Raw genomic sequence first — 19,814 nt, 5'->3', positions numbered from 1 at the left:
TCTCGCCGACACTTAAGCTTGAGACAGACTCACTGGAAAACGATGACTAATTTATTCCCCTCAAAACATGAGATACTGTAACAAACAGGGCACAAATAACAAGATAACCACCAGTGAAGGCAGCAGGTTGGGACATTGGCCATATGAATGCATTGCAAGGTCCTGTATATAGTGGCAGAAGGCACATTAACCCATTAAAACCGGGAAAGTAATTTTAGATTTTTGCGTTGGCTATTCAAAAATAGCAGATATACAAGCTCACAGTGTGTCACTTCGTGCCGCGCTGTGAGCTTGTACATCTGCTATTTTTTTACATTTTAGAAAAATCTTGAAAGTGTTCGAAAAATGTTGAATAGTATTGAATTACAAAGTGTGAGAACTGCTGATTTGTAGAATCGGCCTCAGGTCTTAATGGGTTAAGGGTTGGCTCTATCTAGTCTCCAGCAGTCCATCTCTGATCCTCCACCTCCAGGCAGGACTGCAGTCGGGTGCAGACACACAGCAAAGCTCCAGCCCAGAATCCTGCACCTCCTCATCATGAGCCACCTGCTGGCCCTCTTGGGTCTCCAGGGTGAACACCCTCTCAGAGATCTAAATGAGGGGCATATATGTGGTTAAATATAACCATACAAGCCATAGATGGACCGACATGACTAATGCAGCACAGCGTTGCTTGTCTGGAGCCATGGTGGTGCAGGAACTCTCACCTGATCACTGATTCCAGTGGCAATGTGGCCCACCTTCACCCGACGCGTCTCTCTGATCCGGATACTTCTCCTGTTGAAGTCTTTAATGCACACGTCCACTCCTGGGTCGATCACAGAGCGAGAAATACACCAGCACGTTAGAGCACATGTTATTAAAACAGAGGCTACGACTTTCATGTGTGTTTTTACAGGGGAGAAATGAATAATGAACCGTCTCACCTTCAAAACAGCGGGTTGGGGCCAGCTGTGTGTGAGTCAGCCAGTCCATGCTGAGAACCTGGCCTTCTGGTTGGCTGTTGTAGGAGAACACACCAGAACTGAGGTCATCTCCAGGGCTGAGGGACCAACGGCCAGAGTCCTAGGACATGATCAAAGAGGAGAGGGACAAAAGAAGAAGAAAATATTCATGTTCTGTTAATATTAAATATAAATAAATAGCAATGATTAAGATGTGTAGATCGTAATTGTCATCTGTCAAACTGAGCATTTGTGTTAGGAAGGGTTGTGCAGTCACCTTGAGAAATGTTCTATATTTTTTTTGTAATAAATAATAATACATTTAATTCTTAAGTTTAGAGGAGTGTGCTTGTGGCCGAACGTTCCCGGTTTCTTTCCCTGGACCGGCAGAAAGAAATCTGGGTGGGGACTGGGGAAGTAAATGACCAACATTCACCTGTCCTTCAACACTGTTGATGTACCCTTGAGCAAGGCACTGAACCTCCAACTGCTCCAGTGGAGCTGCTCAGTGGCCAACATCATAAGACTGTGGTTGTACTGGACAGTTCCCAAGTTTTAATGTGTGTGTGTGTGTGTGTGTGTGTGTGTGTGTCTATGTGAAGCAGGGCGTTGCTGAAAAAGAGCATTCATGCTCAGCGAACCTTGTCTGGATAAATAAAGGGTAAAAAAACCCGCAGTGATCTGACAAAAAGTTATTTTTGCAGTTGAAGATCATACTCAACAGAGAATTCTAGCCCCGCTGGGGCTCTAAGGCTCGCTATGTTGGTGGGTTGGTCCGTCTGTCTGTCAGGAAATGTTCTGTGCATCTCCATGCTCCCTATAGGGACTATAACTGTTTACTCATCCTGCTACAGTGTTTCTACTCTCTGGGATGTACAACTTGCGTCTTAAGGCCGGATTGATAACTCTGAACTATGTTCTTCTCACTTACCCCGCCCGTTTACTCTAAACTCAAGTAACAGATCAATTCTTAAGATGCCTGATGGATTACCTTTTTGTCCCATGGTTCCCAATTGGAGTAGCAGTCACTGCTGAGGCAGGACAGCAACTGTTCCTGTATCTCAGCTGAGTGTAGCTGGGACAGACTGCTCAGGTAGAAATCTGAACACAAAACCACACATATGTAATGAGGACATGTGCTTGATTGTATTTACACACACATATACACGCACGTATGTACGCACGCACGCAAGCTACACACACACACACACACACACACACAAAGACTATTGAGACTTAAAATACAAACGTCACCTCTTTCCAATTTACGTAGTTCAAGTTCAGACACAGTGGTGGTGATGACGTTGGCTGTCTTGTTGTTTGGTTCGTCGTGACAGCGTGTTTGTAGACGGAGAGGCGAGCCTTGGTCTGTTTTCTTCTCAGTGTCAGCCTTCATCTCCTTGTCCTCATCCTCAGTATTATCGCCATTATTCAGCTCATAACTGGACTCCCCCCCGTCCTGTGTGTGTTGTTCCTCCTCCTCAAAGCTAACTTCACTGGGTTGCGGGGAGTATGGAGGTTTGTCAACAAGACGCAGGGGCTCCACATAGGGTCCCCGGACAGGGCTGGTGAGTCCGGCCACTGCAATCCAACATTATAGTGTAGCCGTTCATGTGCCAGTTTGTACACACACAATAGCACTAGCTGACTGAGCAACATGAATGCAGATGTAAGGACAATAGCTAAGGCTGGGCAATATGGGAAAGAAATCCAATATCACAATATTTTTGACCAAATCCCTCATAATTGTGATAACATCGTATCGTGATAGCATCATATTGTGACGATAATATCAATGATTTTTAGTATGATTATTATTATCATCGTCATAAAAACCTGCAAAAGACAACATTTATGCCATATCACAATATGAAGTTAAAATATCCAAATGCCCTTATGATATCTTCTCGTCTCACATCACAACATGGATTTCATATCAATACATTGCCCAGCCCTAGTTGCAACACAGTTCTGTACTCACCCTCTTTCAGAGCTCTGGCTGTCTTCTCTTTGAGGTCAGAGGCGGATGCTCTCTTGACCGGGTCCTTCTGAAGCCCCGCTCCTATAACCTCAGCTGTGAGGTCACTGCAGTCTGACGGGATCTCTCTCAAAGGCGGAGGCTCATTGGCTATCTGCAACCATCCAAATATGAATTTGGTCAAAGTTTGATGCAAATGGTACCACAGGAGGTTTGCTTTTTTACAGGCATGACTTGAGAGATCAATTGTGGTTATGGAATACCTTGAGATAAAGGTAAAGTCTGCAGGTGTAGTACCGCGTCCAGGGCTGACACCCATTGAGCATGTGCAGTAGCAGACAGCAGCTGCTCCACACATCTGCTTTGGCTCCACGGGGCAGTGCTTTTACAATCTCAGGAGCCATGTGAGTTTCTGTGCCCTTCAGATCTGCTCTCAGTTAGAACAGAAGACATTGGAGATTAAGACACAGAACATGACCAAATGTTTTGACTTCTCTATGTGGACTGTACAAGTGAAATACGATCATTATGGTCATCATGAGGTCATACTATGTTACCTCTGCATCCACTAAGGCTCTGTCCATGATTGTCGAGTCTCTCTGAGTGTCCAAAATCACACAGGAAGGTGTCCTTACCGTCTTCTGACAGCAACACGTTGTCAGCTGAAGGAAACAGACAGACACATTATTCAGCATTGTTAAATATATTTCCGTGAATGGAAATAACAAATAGGTGACAGATTCCTGTGAGCTGCTCTCAGGATGCATAGTTACAGACTCTATGTAGCATTTGTGGATTGTGGAATTTTGGTCTGGGTTGAGAGAATACTATTTTGTCATGTCAATATAGGCATTATTCTTCAAAAGCAGCAAAAAATAGTAGATCTACAACCTCATAACATCAACGTGTTGTGAGCTTGAAGTTGATGATTGGCTATTTTCACAATTCGCCATACGACGATATACAGTATGGCTAAATGGTTAAGGGACAGCTGTTGAGCACAACAATTCAATGTGGAATGAATGCGGAGGGACTGATAATAACTGACAGGCGACAGGTGTTAATGTCTGCAACTTCTTTTATCTCAATCACTACAGACACCAGGTGGCGTCTGATCCCTACTGTAACAGTACAAACCATGTTGTTTGTCTGGCCTTGAAGTATTGGTCTGACTGAATTGCAGTGCATCCTCTTTCTCACTTAGTTTTATTCTCTCAATCTATCTCTCTCACTTTTCACCTCTCGTCTGTTTTTTTTCTCTCTCTCTTTCTTTCTTCCTTGTACTCGTTTCCCTCCTTTTTCTGGCGAACTACTTCCTTCTCTTTCTCCCCTCCCCCTCTCTGTCTGGTTCGGCCTTTCTCTCTTTCTTTACTCTCCTGATGCGGTGCACATGCGCCCTCTGTAAAGAGCAGCGGTGAGTCACACTGTGGGAAATTCCCAGCCTGCTGTCTTCTGTGGTAGTCTGGTTTCACAACACAGGTGCTGGAGATCAGATCTAGGCTAACATCTATGACACTTGTGTTCCACACAACAGCTGCAAAATATGAAGCCAGAAATGGGTCCTTTGATAATTTATTAGGAATATGTCTTACTGTTTGTGTTTTTCTTTTTCAAATAACAGGCAAAGACCAGGGTGACACATAATTCTTTACAATCGGTTCTGCTGACATCAGTGATGTATGGAATTACTGCTAAAATGATTCAACTATTTTTTGAATTCATACCAATTTTTTTTTTTTTTAAATGATTCAACTAGAAAGTAGCTATGTCCTCTAAGGTCAAAGTGTTTTGATATCATTTTATTCAGAAGGACGAGGCAGGAGGTACAATATCAGAAGCCATATCAATATCTCGGCTGATAAGAGAGTCTTTATCTTGGTCAAGTCCTAAGAGATGACAATCTATTCATTCAATCCTTTTAGTAGACAATGCTTTGGGTTTGGTTCCATTTGCACACTTTTCAGAGTGAAATAAACACAAAAGATTTTCTTTGTTTTCCTACTTGACCACTGATCCATGACCATATTCTGTCGGTTGGTTGCCATGTTTCAAAATGTAAAATGTGTAATTTACAACAACACAAGCCTCTAAATTCAACAAAGTTGAAGATTCAATGCCGATGACAAGATAGGAGATGATTCTGAACAATAAATGAATTGGCCGGGCAGTATATTCACTTCACAGTATTTACACATATTGTAATCAACGACAAGAAAATCTTTTCTTGTTGTCAACACAAAAAAGTGAATGTCAAATGGTTAGGGTTCATCCACCAGGGAGCATCAATGTACTCAGCAAGTTTCATGGCAACCTGCCCATTACATGTTCAGTAATGTACATACAAGTATAAAGTGGTGACACTAGAAGAAAGGTCATGGGGGTCACCAAAATCAGCAGGGTTCATCCTCCTGGGAACATGATGGCACGCAGGAAATTCCATAACAATCAGCAGTTTTCAAGATATAGTGTTTGGGACCAACGTTTTGAACTAACCATCAGACCAACTGATATCACCTCACATTCTTAAATGGTAGTAAAAATGGCATATATGTCTTTAAGAACATAGTATTGATTTTCTGAATAGACAACAAACCTGAACACAGGAATATTACATTATAACTCAATTTCCTCTTCCTTGTTCATTTATGTCCTGTAACCTCTCTCTCTCTCTCTCTCTCTCTCTCTCTCTCTCTCTCTCTCTCTCTCTCTCTCTCGCTCTCTCTCCCCCTCTCTCTCTCCCTCTCTCTCTCAAATCTATTACCTACTTGGATAATAAAGTTGAACTCAACTCAACTCTACTCACTTCAACTCACACAATCATCTTGTTATGATTTCTTATTGAACACACAACACACAACAGTCTCTAACTTCCTAATCGCTCAAGACACTGTCAGCACCACTGCCCTACACATGTAATGTTGTTGTTAGTACATAGGAATAAACACAGAAGCACCTGGGAGGAAGTGGACAAAGAAAGGGGAGGAGACAAACCGAGTTCCTGTTTCTACACAAAAAAAGGAGGAGGTGCAGAGGCAAAAACAAGGGGGGGGGGGGGGGGGGATGTCTTTTCTTTTTTTTTTACCGAATGGGTTCCCACATTGCTAACTACTACCTAACCATAGACTTGTGCTGCTATGTGCGGAACGGAGGGCATGTACCGGGGATAGTTTTGCATTAGATAAGGAGGTGTAAGTGATTTTATTTTGTTAAAATAGGTGTTAAATAGCTCCATATTACCATAGTAACAGCTATAGAGGGTTTCCCTGTCTCTCCAGCACTTAAGCAAGCAGAAATTACATGTTTGGGATACCAATTTCATGCAATCAGGAGAGAGAACTCGTGCAGGATACAAGATAAACAAGTGAAATTGGAAGGGATGAAACAAAAAAAATAGCAGACAAAATTGGAACTGGAACAATTGAAGCTGATAAATGGGTTCTCTCTCCTGATTGGATGAAATCGATGACTCACAGACGCTTGGGTAGAGCAGTGGTAAAGTACCTGCCCACCGCCGCGGTGTATCCGGCTTTGTCGAGCTTCTATAGTAGTATATGCGAACAGAGGCTCTACGTCCTCTCAGTGTGGGATCCTCACTGGCAGGTGAGCCAGTAGGACTAGGATACAACAGTAGAGACAACACACGGAAATTGAAGACCCACCTGACAATGTATTTTCTGTGTACTAAAGAGCTGGAGAGACAGGGAGACCCCTGTTACTGAATAAACACTCGATAGCAATGATTAATATCAGTATATAGTAGGATGAATGTATATTCAGCCCCTCACACCGGGACCCTTAAATCAATGTTCACGTTCATCATGCACGCGCTCGCCCATTCATACGCACCATAGGTGTTACATACAGGCTGATTGACAAACATCAGCCTCAGTGTTGAATTCAGACACGCAATGCATGGTTAGGTGAGCATGTTTACATGAAAAGAACATGATAAACGTCTATGCAACCACTGAAAACAACTATTATTATTATCGGAACACGCAGCTTGAAATTGAGACAATCCCGACTAAACCGGGACGTCTGGTCATCCTAGTATATAGAGCTTTAAGTTTTTAACAAAAACCTTTTTGTTTAAACCAAAAAGTATCACTTATAGCACCTTGCTGATGAAAAGTGAGTTATTTTTACTTCTCTTTTCTTTGCAGCGATATGGTTCATGGTCTGGTCTTGTCAACACTTGCTTTGTACTGTCTGCTGAGGAGGTACAAACCTACGAAACGCGCACAGTACTTTTAATCATGTGTTATTCTGCGATTAAAGAATCAAGAGGGTTTATTTGTCACTCACTCATACAGGTACAAGCACAGTGAAATGTTCCATGGCGTGTCTAATTTTCTGCTGAACCTGTTCTCCACAACAACATCCGCGACCACGAAATGGTATTCTTCCGGGGGCCAGGGCCGATATACTGTACAGTATATCACGTGAACTCTCAAGGGTCTGTGCTGCATGTATAGTCAGTGTCACTGTGTAAACAATGAGGCAATTCTTCGAAATTGTGTGATAATGTGGAGTAAAGCCATACTTTGCCATATGACTGTGCCCCTCTCCAAATATAACTAAATGTCAACTGTCATGTTGCGTTTTTTGTTGTTGAAAATATGTCATGTTGGGTGTTTTTGCGACACAGTTACACGACAAAGTATAATTCAGGTCTAAAAAGAAATAGGTCTAATCTAGTGGGTTGACTGATTACTGGGATAATTGGCACCCCACTTGAACATCTGACTATGTATTTTATAATAAATGTATTACAGAAATAGCTTGGTGTGTGTCCTACCTTTTATATCTAGATGCACCACTCGTTTTTTCACCAGGTAAACAAGTGCTTCCAAGACTTGCCAGTGGTAGTGGAGGGCCAGATCCTCAGGCAGCCGGCCCCTCTCCACAATGAGCTGGCCCACGGAGCCTGGAACAACAGATGGGGTCAGGCAGGGCAAGAACCAAGGCTGTGTGATGCCATATCAAATAGGCACAGCTTATTTACCATGTTTGTGGTCCATGAAGAGGACAACATAAGGCCCTTCTCTGACCGCCCCAAAGAGTTCCACCACACGGGGAGATTTGAGGGTACTCCACGCACCCACCTCCTCGCTGCTGAACCGCTTCAAGTGAATCTGTTGGGGAAGAAGGCCAGAAGTTGTCAACCACATTGAACTCACTTTGCATGTAGATGTGAGAAGGAAAAATGGAGGGATATTGAAATACCTTTTTGGCAGCAAATCTAAAGCCTGTGTTGACATCCTGACCACTGTGCACTTCACCATATGCGCCTTGCTTGATGAACCTCTCGACAGAGTACTCCCTCCCCTCTCTGTATTCAGAATCCACAGGTTGAAAGTTCTAAGAGAAAACGAGGATAAAGTGAGCCGGGCAACGTCAAGAGAATTGATGTTTGAGTCAGTCAGTTAGAGAAATAGCGAAAGAGGACATACCTCGTTGTAAAAGAATAAGCCTTCGTTGATGATGGAATTGGATGCCGAGAGCTCCTCCTCTTCTTCCCGTACGTCCCTCTCCACGTCTCTGAAGAAGGGGCCGGCATAGCATGGGTCCCCCTGGCTCACACTGCCTCGGAGTCCAGCCAGAGCCAGTGTGCAGTCTCCCACACTGCTGACGGATGACTCTGTGTCACTGTCTCTTCCATAGGTAGTGAGATCAGAGAAGGGACTGAGGACTGGGGTACCCCAGCCCAAGGCAGTGCGACCAGGACCCTGACCATAGATCTGCTGGGTGTACAATGGAGGGCCAGTGTCCTGCACTTCCGAGCTTTCAATGCTGCTGCAGCAGGAGGTACTGTTGCTGCGTCTCCCTCTGCAAGGCTTGTTGAACACTTCCTCCTTCAAGAGCAGTGGTGAACAAAGTACATACTTGAGTATTAAAAAGTGCAAATTATGAAGTACATTTTCAAAAGTACCACATTCCTATTTAAAATGTAGTGGAGGGAAAGTCATCAAACCAAATACTCCAAAAATGTACTTAAGTACAGTACTCAACTCAAGTAATGTATTTAGTTACTGTCCACCACTGTACAAGAGGAACCAATCAGCACCGTGGTGAGCAAACCAATCTTAGAAGATAGCTTTGTTTTAGATCTGTGATTCACTTCCACAGCACAGTTTGTGCAGGGATGTGTTAACAGAGGAAAAATGATTCACAGTTTCAACTTTACAAATCTGGTGTCAGTTCTTATTCGGATGCGAAAATGTATTTTATGTGCCTGACCACTTTTGAACAGTGGTGGCTATCATAACACGTTTTGTAAAGCTATGAGTTTTTGTAGTGATTTTGTAGAAACAAACAATGCTACTGCTCTCTTTGTGGGACATGAAACATGGGCAATGTTTTTTCCATACCTGCAGCTGGACAACAGAGCTGCCACTCTCCTGTTCAGGGACTCCAGAAGGCACACGTTGTCTCTGTCGCCTCTTCTCCTCTTTCTTCTTCTCCTTGCGCTTCTGCCTCTTCCGCGGCTTCTTCCTGGGGCTGAGTTGCGTTTGGGAGCCATTAGGTTCCTGGATGGAAGCCGTCCTCGGGCAGGCAACATTGTTGTGCTCTGAGGACAGGCTGGGGAAGAGAAACCAAATGTGGAAAACAGTGTGAATTGCAGCTATGGCAATAACAACATGCACGATAGAGACGTGGGTGGGAGACGAAGAGAAATGCTTGAGGGTTGTCATGGAAGGAAACATCATGTCATACCTGCTGGTGAAGCAGTTGGGGGAGGATACGTAGGAGGAACAGGAGGGACTGGGACTGAACTTTTGGGAGTCCTGCGTTTCACCTACAGAGAGGGCACACAGTGAAATCCAAAGTGTTCATTTCACTCTTGAGAGTGCAATTTACCCAAATGGACCCACACACAATAAAATCCTCAGTGTTGGTTTAACAACTTTCAACCTGGCGTCCCTATTTTTGGGAATGTCAATATATAGGCAGACATTGTCAAAAATGTAACCTGTGAGCTTATAGATCTGCTAATTTTGAAGATTTCTTTGTATAGTAGTATAAAATAGGGAACACTGAGAGTGTAAAGATCGGCCCTTACTGGGCCCAAATGTTTACACTCTCAGTTAAATGAACGCTGAGGATTTTACTGCGCAGACTTCCCGAAGAATTGTTATCAGAGGTTCATGGTGTTGTTTTAAATGGCTCAGTTCAAGTCATACTTACATTCAGCCTGAGCAATAAATGAGGAGTTCTTCAAAGGCCCCTCGCCCACTTGCTCTGCAGTGCCTTGCGTCAGAAGTTTATCTAGAATGGGTTTAAAAGAGTTTAAGGAGAAGATTCCCTTCTGCTGCTCCTCATCCGCCTCCACCTCCTCTGTCCCCTCATCTGGGGTCGGGCAGCTCTGGTATGGTCCCTTCAGCTTGGCTTGGGGCAACCCGGAGAAAGGCGCGGTTGAGTTTAGGATCCTCTGCCTCACCGCCATTTCAGCAACTGAAGTATAAGACACAGACAACAATGTTATAAGCAACGTGGATGCAAAGTCATACACTGTAACGGCCCGACTACCTGCAATGCAGGCTGTTGTGCATCTCTCATCTATGGATGGAAGTAATCACACACACCTGTCGATACAGAGCAGGGCACACCAACAGTAATCAAGCGTGCTAGAAGGGTTTAGCTGAGATCTTTGTCAACTGATCTTCACACCTGCTCAGAATGGAACAATAATAGTCTTTGTGTCGTGGTGAAATACAAATCGCTAATATTTATGGCTTCCTCAAAGTGAGATATATCATGCTCTCATACAGTTAGGGGTTAGGAATCATGTTTGATACATAGAAATTTGATCTTTGTAAATCCAGTGCGGCTTTCTTTGTGGTACTAGGTAGATGAGGCAGGAAACCCAAACCTTGCCTAGTTTGGAAAGTTGCAATTGTACAGTTTACAATATGAAGTACAAACACTGTCTGTCATAGGAAATACTCTATAGCTTTATTTTAAACATACATTTCTTTTGCAATTTCTGTTTTTATTCAATAGTAGAGAGAAAGGAAACCAAGGTCATACTTAGTCAAATGGACCAGAGTTACAACTGTACTAAAAAGCTAAAGTTACCCCCAGAATATGGATGCTGGGGTTCAAGTGGTTAAAAAACACAATACACATTAGGTTATGTATGAACTGAACGGTATGACCAAATCAAAATTCAACATGATTAGGTCCTGGTGGCTTTTAACCACTTTTTTTTAAGCCAATCTACAAGCTCACAATGCGTTGTTGTGAGTGTGTAGATTGTGAGCTGGTAGATTTAGAATTAGTTGTTGTGGTCAAGTGGTTAACAACATCAAAACAACATTGTTTTTATTAATATCAAAATATGCTCTACATCTTTAATGTGTGCATGCTCACATTTTCTCAGACTTCCACGAGGTAAAGAATGAAGAAGAAAGTTATCTAAGCAGGAAGAGGAAGGGGTAGAAATTAGAAGTGTCTTCCAGAGAACTTAGAGAGCTATGGTTGCAGCATGTTGCATCATGTGTGTGTTCTACTTGACATCAGTCTCTCTCTGTCCCTCAGCTTTTTGACCATTTTCTGCACAAAGAAATTCCTCACAGAGGCCCTAAAAGGTAGAAGTTGTTGAGCCATGACAAGTGTATGCCTGCTGAATAACTAGCCTTATGATTGCTGCCACTTATTGCTGAGTAGATATGACTGAAACACAGCATTTGACAATGATAGAGCATTCGACATGCTGACAAAATGTTTGCGGTTAAGTGTAGTAGAATAACTTTTTCTCTGTGTGTGTGTGTGTGTGTGTGTGTGTGTGTGTGTGTGTGTGTGTGTGTGTGTGTGTGTGTGTGTGTGTGTGTGTGTGTGTGTGTGTGTGTGTGTGTGTGTGTGTGTGTGTGTGTTTGTGTGTGTGTGTGTGTGTGTGTATTGCATAGATATTTGTCTCCGCCAGGCCGAAAGGCATGGCAAGAGAGTATGTTTTGCACCCTGTCCGTCCGTCCTTGTGTCCGTCCGTGTGTTCTGTCCGTCCGTTAGCAGCTAATCTCCGGCACCGTTGGCCCGGTCGCTGCGAAACTGTGCACACACACTCCCTGGATGCCAATTCAGAACCTCTCCCCCAATTTTTCACATGGGCCTGTTATAGCGCCACCAGGAGGCCGATTTGTGCAAAACATTTTTTTTTATATTACTCCTACAGATTTTATCCAAACGTCATACAAATACACAGTATCTCTATAGTCATTTGATCAACACGGATCTGTCCGATTTCCCATATTCCATCCTCTTTGGCTAAAGTTCGCTTCCAAAGTTTGCAGGATTGCTCCGTTTTGAACAAAATGCTTCAAATCATGAACGCAGCTTGCGATTTCCGTGACATTTCACACGCACATTCCCACTAAGCCGAGGAAGAAATGCCACCCTTTTCACATTGGCCTGTTATAGCGCCACCAGCAGGTCTAATTTAGCAAAACACATTTTCGCAACAAAATGCCTCAAATCATGAATGCAGTGTCCGATTGCCGTGAAAGGCCTAAGAATAAATGGCCCCCTTTTCACATTGGCCTATTATAGCGCCACCAGGAGGCCACAATAACGTACCTGACCTGGCGGAGACCTGTGCTCCGAGGAGCTCTTTATCTAGTTTCCTTTTTTCTCACATCTTACTATCACTGTTAATATGCTGCTGCAATGTCCGAGGAGCTGACCAAAAGTAATATTCTTATGTCCCTGTACACAAGACGTAAAAATTAAGAACCTTGAACTTGAACTTAAAACGACATTGTTTTAAAATCTTGCTAATAAAACACTGTATTTTAAGCATTTTCAAAATGTATGCTTTGATTGTCATTACCTTCTGAGGTGACTTACTGCACTGTAATATCAATTTAATATGCGGTATATATAATATCATATAAATCCTCTTAAATACTACTTCCGCGACTGGGCACTGCTAAAAGCGCCGGTACTCCAAAAGCATAGCACAATACCACACCCCAACTGAATTCAAGAAGAGACAAACTCACTGAACACAGCATAACAGATAAACAGACTTTGAAGAAGGGAAGGGAAGGGGAGGGGGGTTGCATCTACACATACCGAAAGAGGCCGGTCTGTTCTATTGTTTCTACTGGGTATCCGGACTGAACAGCTTGACATTTACAACAGCAAAACAAGGATATTCCGTGTTGATCTGCAAACTCTGTCTCTCTTAGTAATGTCCAAGTTATCTGTGTTTCTGCTCTGCTCCAGTCCTCTGTGTAATCTGACTTGCTGTGCACCTCGGTTGCTCGTCGCTTGATCCTGGCTCTCAGCCAACCAGGGGGAGGAGCTGTGATTGGCTGACAATGACTTATGGGAAATGCATCTCCATTTCCCCACATTTCCCCTCCCTCCTTTCCCTCCAGCAGGGCTGGCCTGCTTGCTCTGCCTCTTCTCTTTATCTAAATAATGGAACAATCTGTTGATCTACGCACTGAACTGCCCTTCATTTCGAGATGAATCCAGTTAACTCTGAAGTTGTGATTTGAGTCACAAAACAACTGTGCAACACAAAAACAATGGTTATGCACTTATTCTATACTTGAGCACCCTGTAACCACTGACCACAAAGTTGGACAAAGTCTTGTACCGCAGTTTGTTGTAAGAAATTGGTTGTGGTTCTGGGGATCATAGCACTAGTGTACACAGATAAGAATAACAGATGGACAAATTAAAATCATGCTCACAGAACCTAACCGTGGTAAAACACTGTCATTAATCATACGTTGATAGTCTATTTAGGAAGGTATGGTCCCTGTGCATACCTACACCAGCTTCAATCTATTATCTGGGAGGAGTTTCTGACCTTCAACCCCCTCTGCTTTCTGCTATAATTTTTATGACAAGGCCTAGCTCTGCAGTGGAACCGTTTAGAACCAGGACTAAAGGATGGCCAAAAGAAAAAACAGAATGCTGCACACTCAGAATACAATATACCAGTGTTTCCCAAATAGTGGGTCGGGAATCAGGATACTTTTTTGGGTCGCGAACCCATTTTCATGAGTCGCGACTCACGAGTAAAAAAAGTTTTTCTCGTTTTCTACATGAAAAGGGGTATTTCACTTTTTTTTAAACAAAAATAACAAAATGAAGAAACAAAATCAAACATTTAATTATTTTTCTGAAAATCTAACAAAATCCATAAAGAATTTATTAATTGAAGAACTTGTGAAAATGAACTGAAAATCTACACGCTCACAACGCATTGTGAGCTTGTAGATCTGCTACTTTCACTAGTTTAGATCGCGGGGAGACATCGCATTTTTTTAGGTAAAAAGTTTGGGAACCACTGCAACAACTAAATTAAGAATTTCAGAACCTGTGGCTTTGATGCATATAACTGTACCATGTAGCCAACTCATAAATCTGTGTTTATGAGTTATTTGTATACCTCAAACTTGATTTCCAAGCTGTCTTTGCTCGACTGGCACTAAAATACATGAAATTGACCCACTTCAGGAAGGTAGACAGCAATATGGAGAAGACTGGACTCAAAGAGAAAAGACAAATATGTCAAAGGCTGACAGTTAACTGTAAGATTGAGTGTTCAAGGTTGGCCTAACTTCTCTATTCGGAATAATCTCACTTCCTGTATTTGACTTCCTTTTTTCAAGTTATGGCAACCATAACAACTTACTCATACAAGAACCACTAAAGGACATAGAAACTGGAGAACAACGCTTTGGGAGGCCCTGTCATCAGATCGTTAACAAAATGATATCCAAGCACTTTATTGAGAGTGGGGCAATTGTTTGTAATAACACACACTGGCCAATACACTGTATAGCCACTAACTCTTTACAGTCAAATCTTCAGTATTTATTTATCCATTTGTAATGCCAAGAGAGTACAAATGTAACCAAATGGACCATTGCGGGTCAGGTACATTTGGTTACATTTGTACACTTTCAGAGTTAAATGAACACTCCGTATTTGACTGTGCATACACCCACTCAGATAAGCAGAATACTTAAGTCCTTAGTAAGCATGTTAATGTTAACAGCACAGAGAGTATACAACCTAACCTTCTGAATGGAATAACCTACTGCCGCCATGGCACCCACACAAGCAGCCCTGCTGCTTCCACCAATCCCACACAGTAAACAACACAGTTTATGAGAGTGTACATTTTTTTTACATTAAATGAATTCTGTGGATTTGACTGTGCAGTGGCCGAGTGAACCAGTGTTGTCCTGGGAGACTATCAATGTAGTGTGACTGTGAGACATCTTGCATGGTTTGCTTCAGTTTTGCCCACAATGGAATGAAACACTGTAGAATGACCTCAGTCTTTGTTTACAATATGTTATCTCACTCTTTTGCACACTTTCTATTTCCAATAGGCATACTCTAGGGCCGTGCCTTTTGAATGGTCTGAGCTCAATGGCCTGCCGACATTCTGGATGTCAATCGCACTTAAAAAAAAAAAAAAAAAATTCTCTCTCTCTCTCTCTCTCTCTCTCTGTTTCGAACATCATACAAGAAAATCTCCTTACGTCTCACCTCTCCTGCCACACTTATGTTTGTGATGCAGCTGCAGAATAACTCAGAATGCTACTACTGCTACTGAATTGAACTTCATTTTCTTGCTACAGGCTAAATTTCATTAGTATTATAGAAAGATTTGACTAGGTGCTATCTAATGATTCACCTGTGAACCTTTTAGCTTAATAGACAGAAAATTCCCCGGGTAATATTATCATAACTTGTCAATGTTTAAACAGACCTTATGACATATTTACCACTACATTATTCGATGACTTGTGTGGTTAAGTGGAAATACAGAGGACGAGCAGAGTGCATGTTTATAAACACAATTCTGGTCTGACTTTGTAGAATATAGAACGAGCACACCATTCAAACTCAAAGTAATAGGAGAAGAAATGGAGAAGTGGCGGCCTGTTCTATTCGGTTCCTCAAGCTATATTGATGGGTCTAGATCTGAAAACGTTTTAGTGTGTGTGTGCGTCAGTGGTTGCATTTGCATTTCACCTGAAGAGTGCCTCAGTATTTTTTCCCCACAGTCTGCCTCACCACAATCATAACTTTGGGTTCATTTGCTTCTAAGGAAGCCTGTTCCACTGAAGAGCACCTGTTTTGAGCCACTGTGATGCTGATATTCTCCATACTACATATGCTATGTAACAGTATGAATAGCTACATGTATGTATAGACCTACAGATAATTCTTCCTACTACATACCTATGATAGACAATGTAGTTAGTATGAATAACTACATCTAAGTAGTAAGCTGATCATTCTACATACAGACCATTGTCTCCTACATCTTCCTTCTACTTCATGGAGCAAAACAGGAGGGCCATTTCATTTCATCAAGGGACATTTGGACTAATAAGACACCCATGGTTTCCCAAAGACGGATCAGAGCCAGGTCTGGTTAGCTTCAAGGGGCAGGCCATCATGAGTTACCACAAAGTTACCACTGTGTAGGCCAGGGGTCTTCAACAGGGGGTCCGGAACCGCTAGGCCCTAGGGGGTCCTCAGAGCTACTATAGGGGTTCCGCCAAATCTTTTTGATATATTAAACTCTTTTTTTTCCTAGCATCCCTATTCTGAGGGGAACATTAGACAAAAATAGCCATCTACATCGGCTATTTTCGGAAAAGAGGTTTGAGGGAGAAAAAAAAGAGCAGACTAAGTGCAAGTTTTCTAAGGGGGTTTAAGTCGTTAACTGTCTGAATCCATCACAATGCTATACACAACGTTAGTTGCTGCCAAACAAGTCTATGAAGCTATGTATGAAGTCTATGAAATGACTTGTTGTCTGCAACACAATTGTATACAATTTGTAGTGAGGGTCCCTGCTTCATCTCTCTCTCAGCCAAGGGGTCCTTGGCCTGGTCCTTGGTGTAGGCTTTTGCTGATAAGCAGCAACAGACTAGACAACTAGTGCTTAAAGCAAGCACAGCTGCCATTAAATGTAGCATGCACGCATACATCAGTCAGACGTCTATGATATATTTCAAACGGATCACGAACACTTCATTTTTTTAATTTTTTATTTTGTTTTAAGTCTAAGCGATGAACACAAAGAACGCCACTAGATATCTGTAGGTAGAGATGACGGTAAAATGGCCTAGACAGACAGTGACTCCTTCACTTCAAATGTTTTTCCTTTAAATGTTACACAGTTACAGTAAGATAATTAACTGTCACGAGAATCAAATAGTACAGCATTCATTCTATATACCAAGACCATTATATCCTATAGCATATAACACTTTGGCTCATTTGTTTTGCTTCATAATCATACGTGTGCATATCTATATGTGGCGTGGTGCGCGGAAGTCCTCATTACGAGTTATGAAAATTCGTTCAGCATTACATTAATGCCACAATGCAGCCTAATATTTCCAGCTTTTATTAGGCCTAAGTGTTGTTAGACGATTGTTGCATTGACATAATGTTGTGAAATGTCTTCTGGGCAGCTTATGTGTATTTTTTTATATAAAGTTATGGCTGGGTTACCTTCACGAATACCAAAGCGCTCGCCCCAAAACACAGTCGCCCCGGGGCAAATCCGGCAGGATTCACCTGGAAATTCTAAACGTAACCTCAGAAAGCTAACTAAACCTTATATGTCCTAAACGTAACCTCGGTGCCAAACCCTAACCTTATTCTTAAACTTAACCTCAGTAAAACTATGTCTAACCCTTAACTTATTTCTGACCTTGTCCTCACTCAGTAAAACAAATACAGGAATACAAGAACCGCTAGTCCGCGAAACAAATGGGGGCGGGTGTGTTTTGGGGCGAATCTTCCGGTTACCACCTTAACAACACCCCCGCCATTTCACATAGCGTAATAATGTAGCCATACTTAGGATACTTTTGCCACCCGCACAACAAACTTAGACATATTGAAAACGGATCGTTCAACCAAGTGAACCCTCTTAATGTTGTTTACAATGTTGTCGAGTGGATACAACAAAGGATCGTTGACTTACCGAGTTGGTTTCCAATGAATAGGCGTCGGCCGATCGCTGCCGAACTGTGAGGCACTTTAGATCAATGTTGCCATGTCCAATTATTATAAGCGACTTTGGGATCGTTTTTCTGTCAAGTAAACTTATTCTGGGAGTAGTAAGTGGGCTTAATTGTTTCTAAAGTGTAGTTGCTTATTTTGGGCTTGTTTCCTAAATGTTGTTTAAAAAACAGTGGTTCTCAAACATATCATGTCAAGGACCTCCAAATTAATATGTATATGTCTGTCTGTCTGCAGGCAGACCCCCATCTGAAAATATTTGATACTAGGGACCACCCCCTCCCCATCAAGATTTGCTTTGTTAAAATGTCTTGTTTTTGTTTTGTTTTTATCCACATTTTTCACATTTTCTTCAATATCTTTTTGAAAATAGCAGATCTACAAGCTCACAGTAGATCGGCTATTTTAAAATAACGACGGTTTAAAGGTCATGTCTCATGTGTCACTTCCTTTGGGCTTGTTTTCATAGACCTGGTTGCTTGTTTCTTTCGCAAAACCTGGCAACATTGCTTCAGATGCAGTTTACAGTGTTGGTGGGAAACAGTTTGCGTCATGAGGTAGGAGTGAAAAACGAAAGTAATTCGACGTTCAACGTTAGTTCTGCAAGCAGCAGTGTTGGTTCTGCATAATATAGGTTTTTCCTTATACATGTGAATGGTAAAAATATTTAAAAAATAAAAAGAGTGACAATTAGGCCTACAGTGTGGCCACCGAGACAGGGTTTTGATTGATTGGTTGATTGATTGATTGATTGATTGATTGATTGATTGAATACTTTATTAAGAGTTTGCCAAAAAAAAGCACAGGAAGTACAGTTCTATGAAATGATTAAAACCCAAGAAAGCACTATGGCTTTTTTCCATTGGGGTCCATGTGTATTCAATTCATCGAAACGTTTAATGACAGACAATGACAAATATACAATACTATGCAAAAACATAATTATAAACGAGTAGTAATCAAACAGAAAAATATGTACAGTAAACAGTTCGGGAGTTCTGGAGATAGGCTTGGACTTTTTTTTTACAGGGGCCAGTTCCGAATTGCAGCCACCTGTAAGTGCTCTTTTAGAGCGGTTTTGAAGGAAAGTAAGGAGAGAGTAAGGGTGGCATGACATCCTAATTCCATCCTGACCATTATAACCATTTAAATCCAAACAACCCCTCTACAAATCAGTTCTCAAAGGTGGTGATCTTTTCTTTTTAGGAAAACAAACATTCTCGCCTTTTGCCTTCTCCTGAGCCTATGTAACAGCGTAACTGTAGGCTAGGCTATTTGCAATTATTTACTTTCCACCTCGACTGCTATTATTACAAAAGGTTTGTTTGTTTGTTTGTTTGTTTGTTTGTTTGTTTGTTTGTTTGTTCTGCCTCAAGGTCAGGATAGTAAGTGCCAGTGTTTTGCAGTAGCCTACAAACATCAACAAAGTTTTAATTGAATTTCTTTCTTTAACTGACTTGTAGGCTATGTTAAAATTGTGGCCACACGATGGTGCCCTAATCCAGGGAAAGGCTTTTAGCTGTCATGTCATATGACATAGAAGTTAGAACAAATTGTATTCTATCAATATAACTGCCACCATTACAAATTATTAATTAATGTAACGACTACTAAACGACCCACTAAATTGTGCATTCCATTCTGCAAATGTAGTAGGCTACATAGCATGAACTTCAACATAAGGTTGCCATTATTTAATGTCATTATTTTGTTTGTGTTCCTAATTACTAAAATGATCTACATTGTTGACCTCACACACACACGCGCGCGCACGCGCGCGCACACGCACACAAACAACACACACTGGGTGCCGCTCACTTTTGTGGGCCAGTTAGTCAGATACTCAGATATGAGTGTATTGAGGGCATTGATGG

The 19,814-nt window shown here is 42.0% G+C and overlaps 1 protein-coding gene across 2 annotated transcripts; it reads right to left on the bottom strand.

Moving 5' to 3' along the window:
- Positions 1–9: 9 nt before the first annotated feature.
- On the bottom strand, positions 10–17,973 carry map3k14a (mitogen-activated protein kinase kinase kinase 14a). 2 transcript variants are annotated; one of them, XM_084071774.1, is made up of 16 exons: positions 17,903–17,973; positions 10,111–10,377; positions 9,640–9,721; positions 9,294–9,504; positions 8,376–8,777; positions 8,149–8,283; positions 7,928–8,057; positions 7,721–7,849; positions 3,480–3,584; positions 3,186–3,349; positions 2,926–3,076; positions 2,199–2,525; positions 1,936–2,045; positions 927–1,065; positions 708–808; positions 10–591 (listed from the first exon to the last, which is right to left on the bottom strand). In XM_084071774.1, the coding sequence occupies exons 2-16, from the start codon at positions 10,367–10,369 to the stop codon at positions 430–432; spliced, it is 2,607 nt and encodes an 868-aa protein (XP_083927900.1). In that variant the 5' UTR covers positions 10,370–10,377; positions 17,903–17,973; the 3' UTR covers positions 10–429. The 2 variants fall into 2 exon arrangements, with proteins under 2 accessions (XP_083927900.1, XP_083927901.1); XM_084071775.1 differs by lacking the exon at positions 17,903–17,973 and adding an exon at positions 12,994–13,158.
- Between the last annotated feature and the right edge of the window lie 1,841 nt (positions 17,974–19,814).

This window comes from Gymnoscopelus microlampas, assembly GCF_963454915.1.
Source record: "Gymnoscopelus microlampas genome assembly, chromosome: 11".
Lineage (NCBI taxonomy): Eukaryota > Metazoa > Chordata > Actinopteri > Myctophiformes > Myctophidae > Gymnoscopelus > Gymnoscopelus microlampas.
Note: the sequence above shows the minus strand (reverse complement) of the source record. Positions and strands in the feature narration are given on the sequence as shown.

Coding starts and splice junctions, on each gene's coding strand:
- map3k14a (XM_084071774.1), bottom strand. CDS start 10,369: ATGGCGGTGAGGCAGAGGATCCTAAACTCAACCGCGCCTTTCTCCGGG. Junction 9,505..9,639: donor CCCAACTGCTTCACCAGCAG/GTATGACATGAT, acceptor TCTCTTCCCCAG/CCTGTCCTCAGAGCACAACA. Junction 8,778..9,293: donor GCTCTGTTGTCCAGCTGCAG/GTATGGAAAAAA, acceptor CTGCTCTTGAAG/GAGGAAGTGTTCAACAAGCC.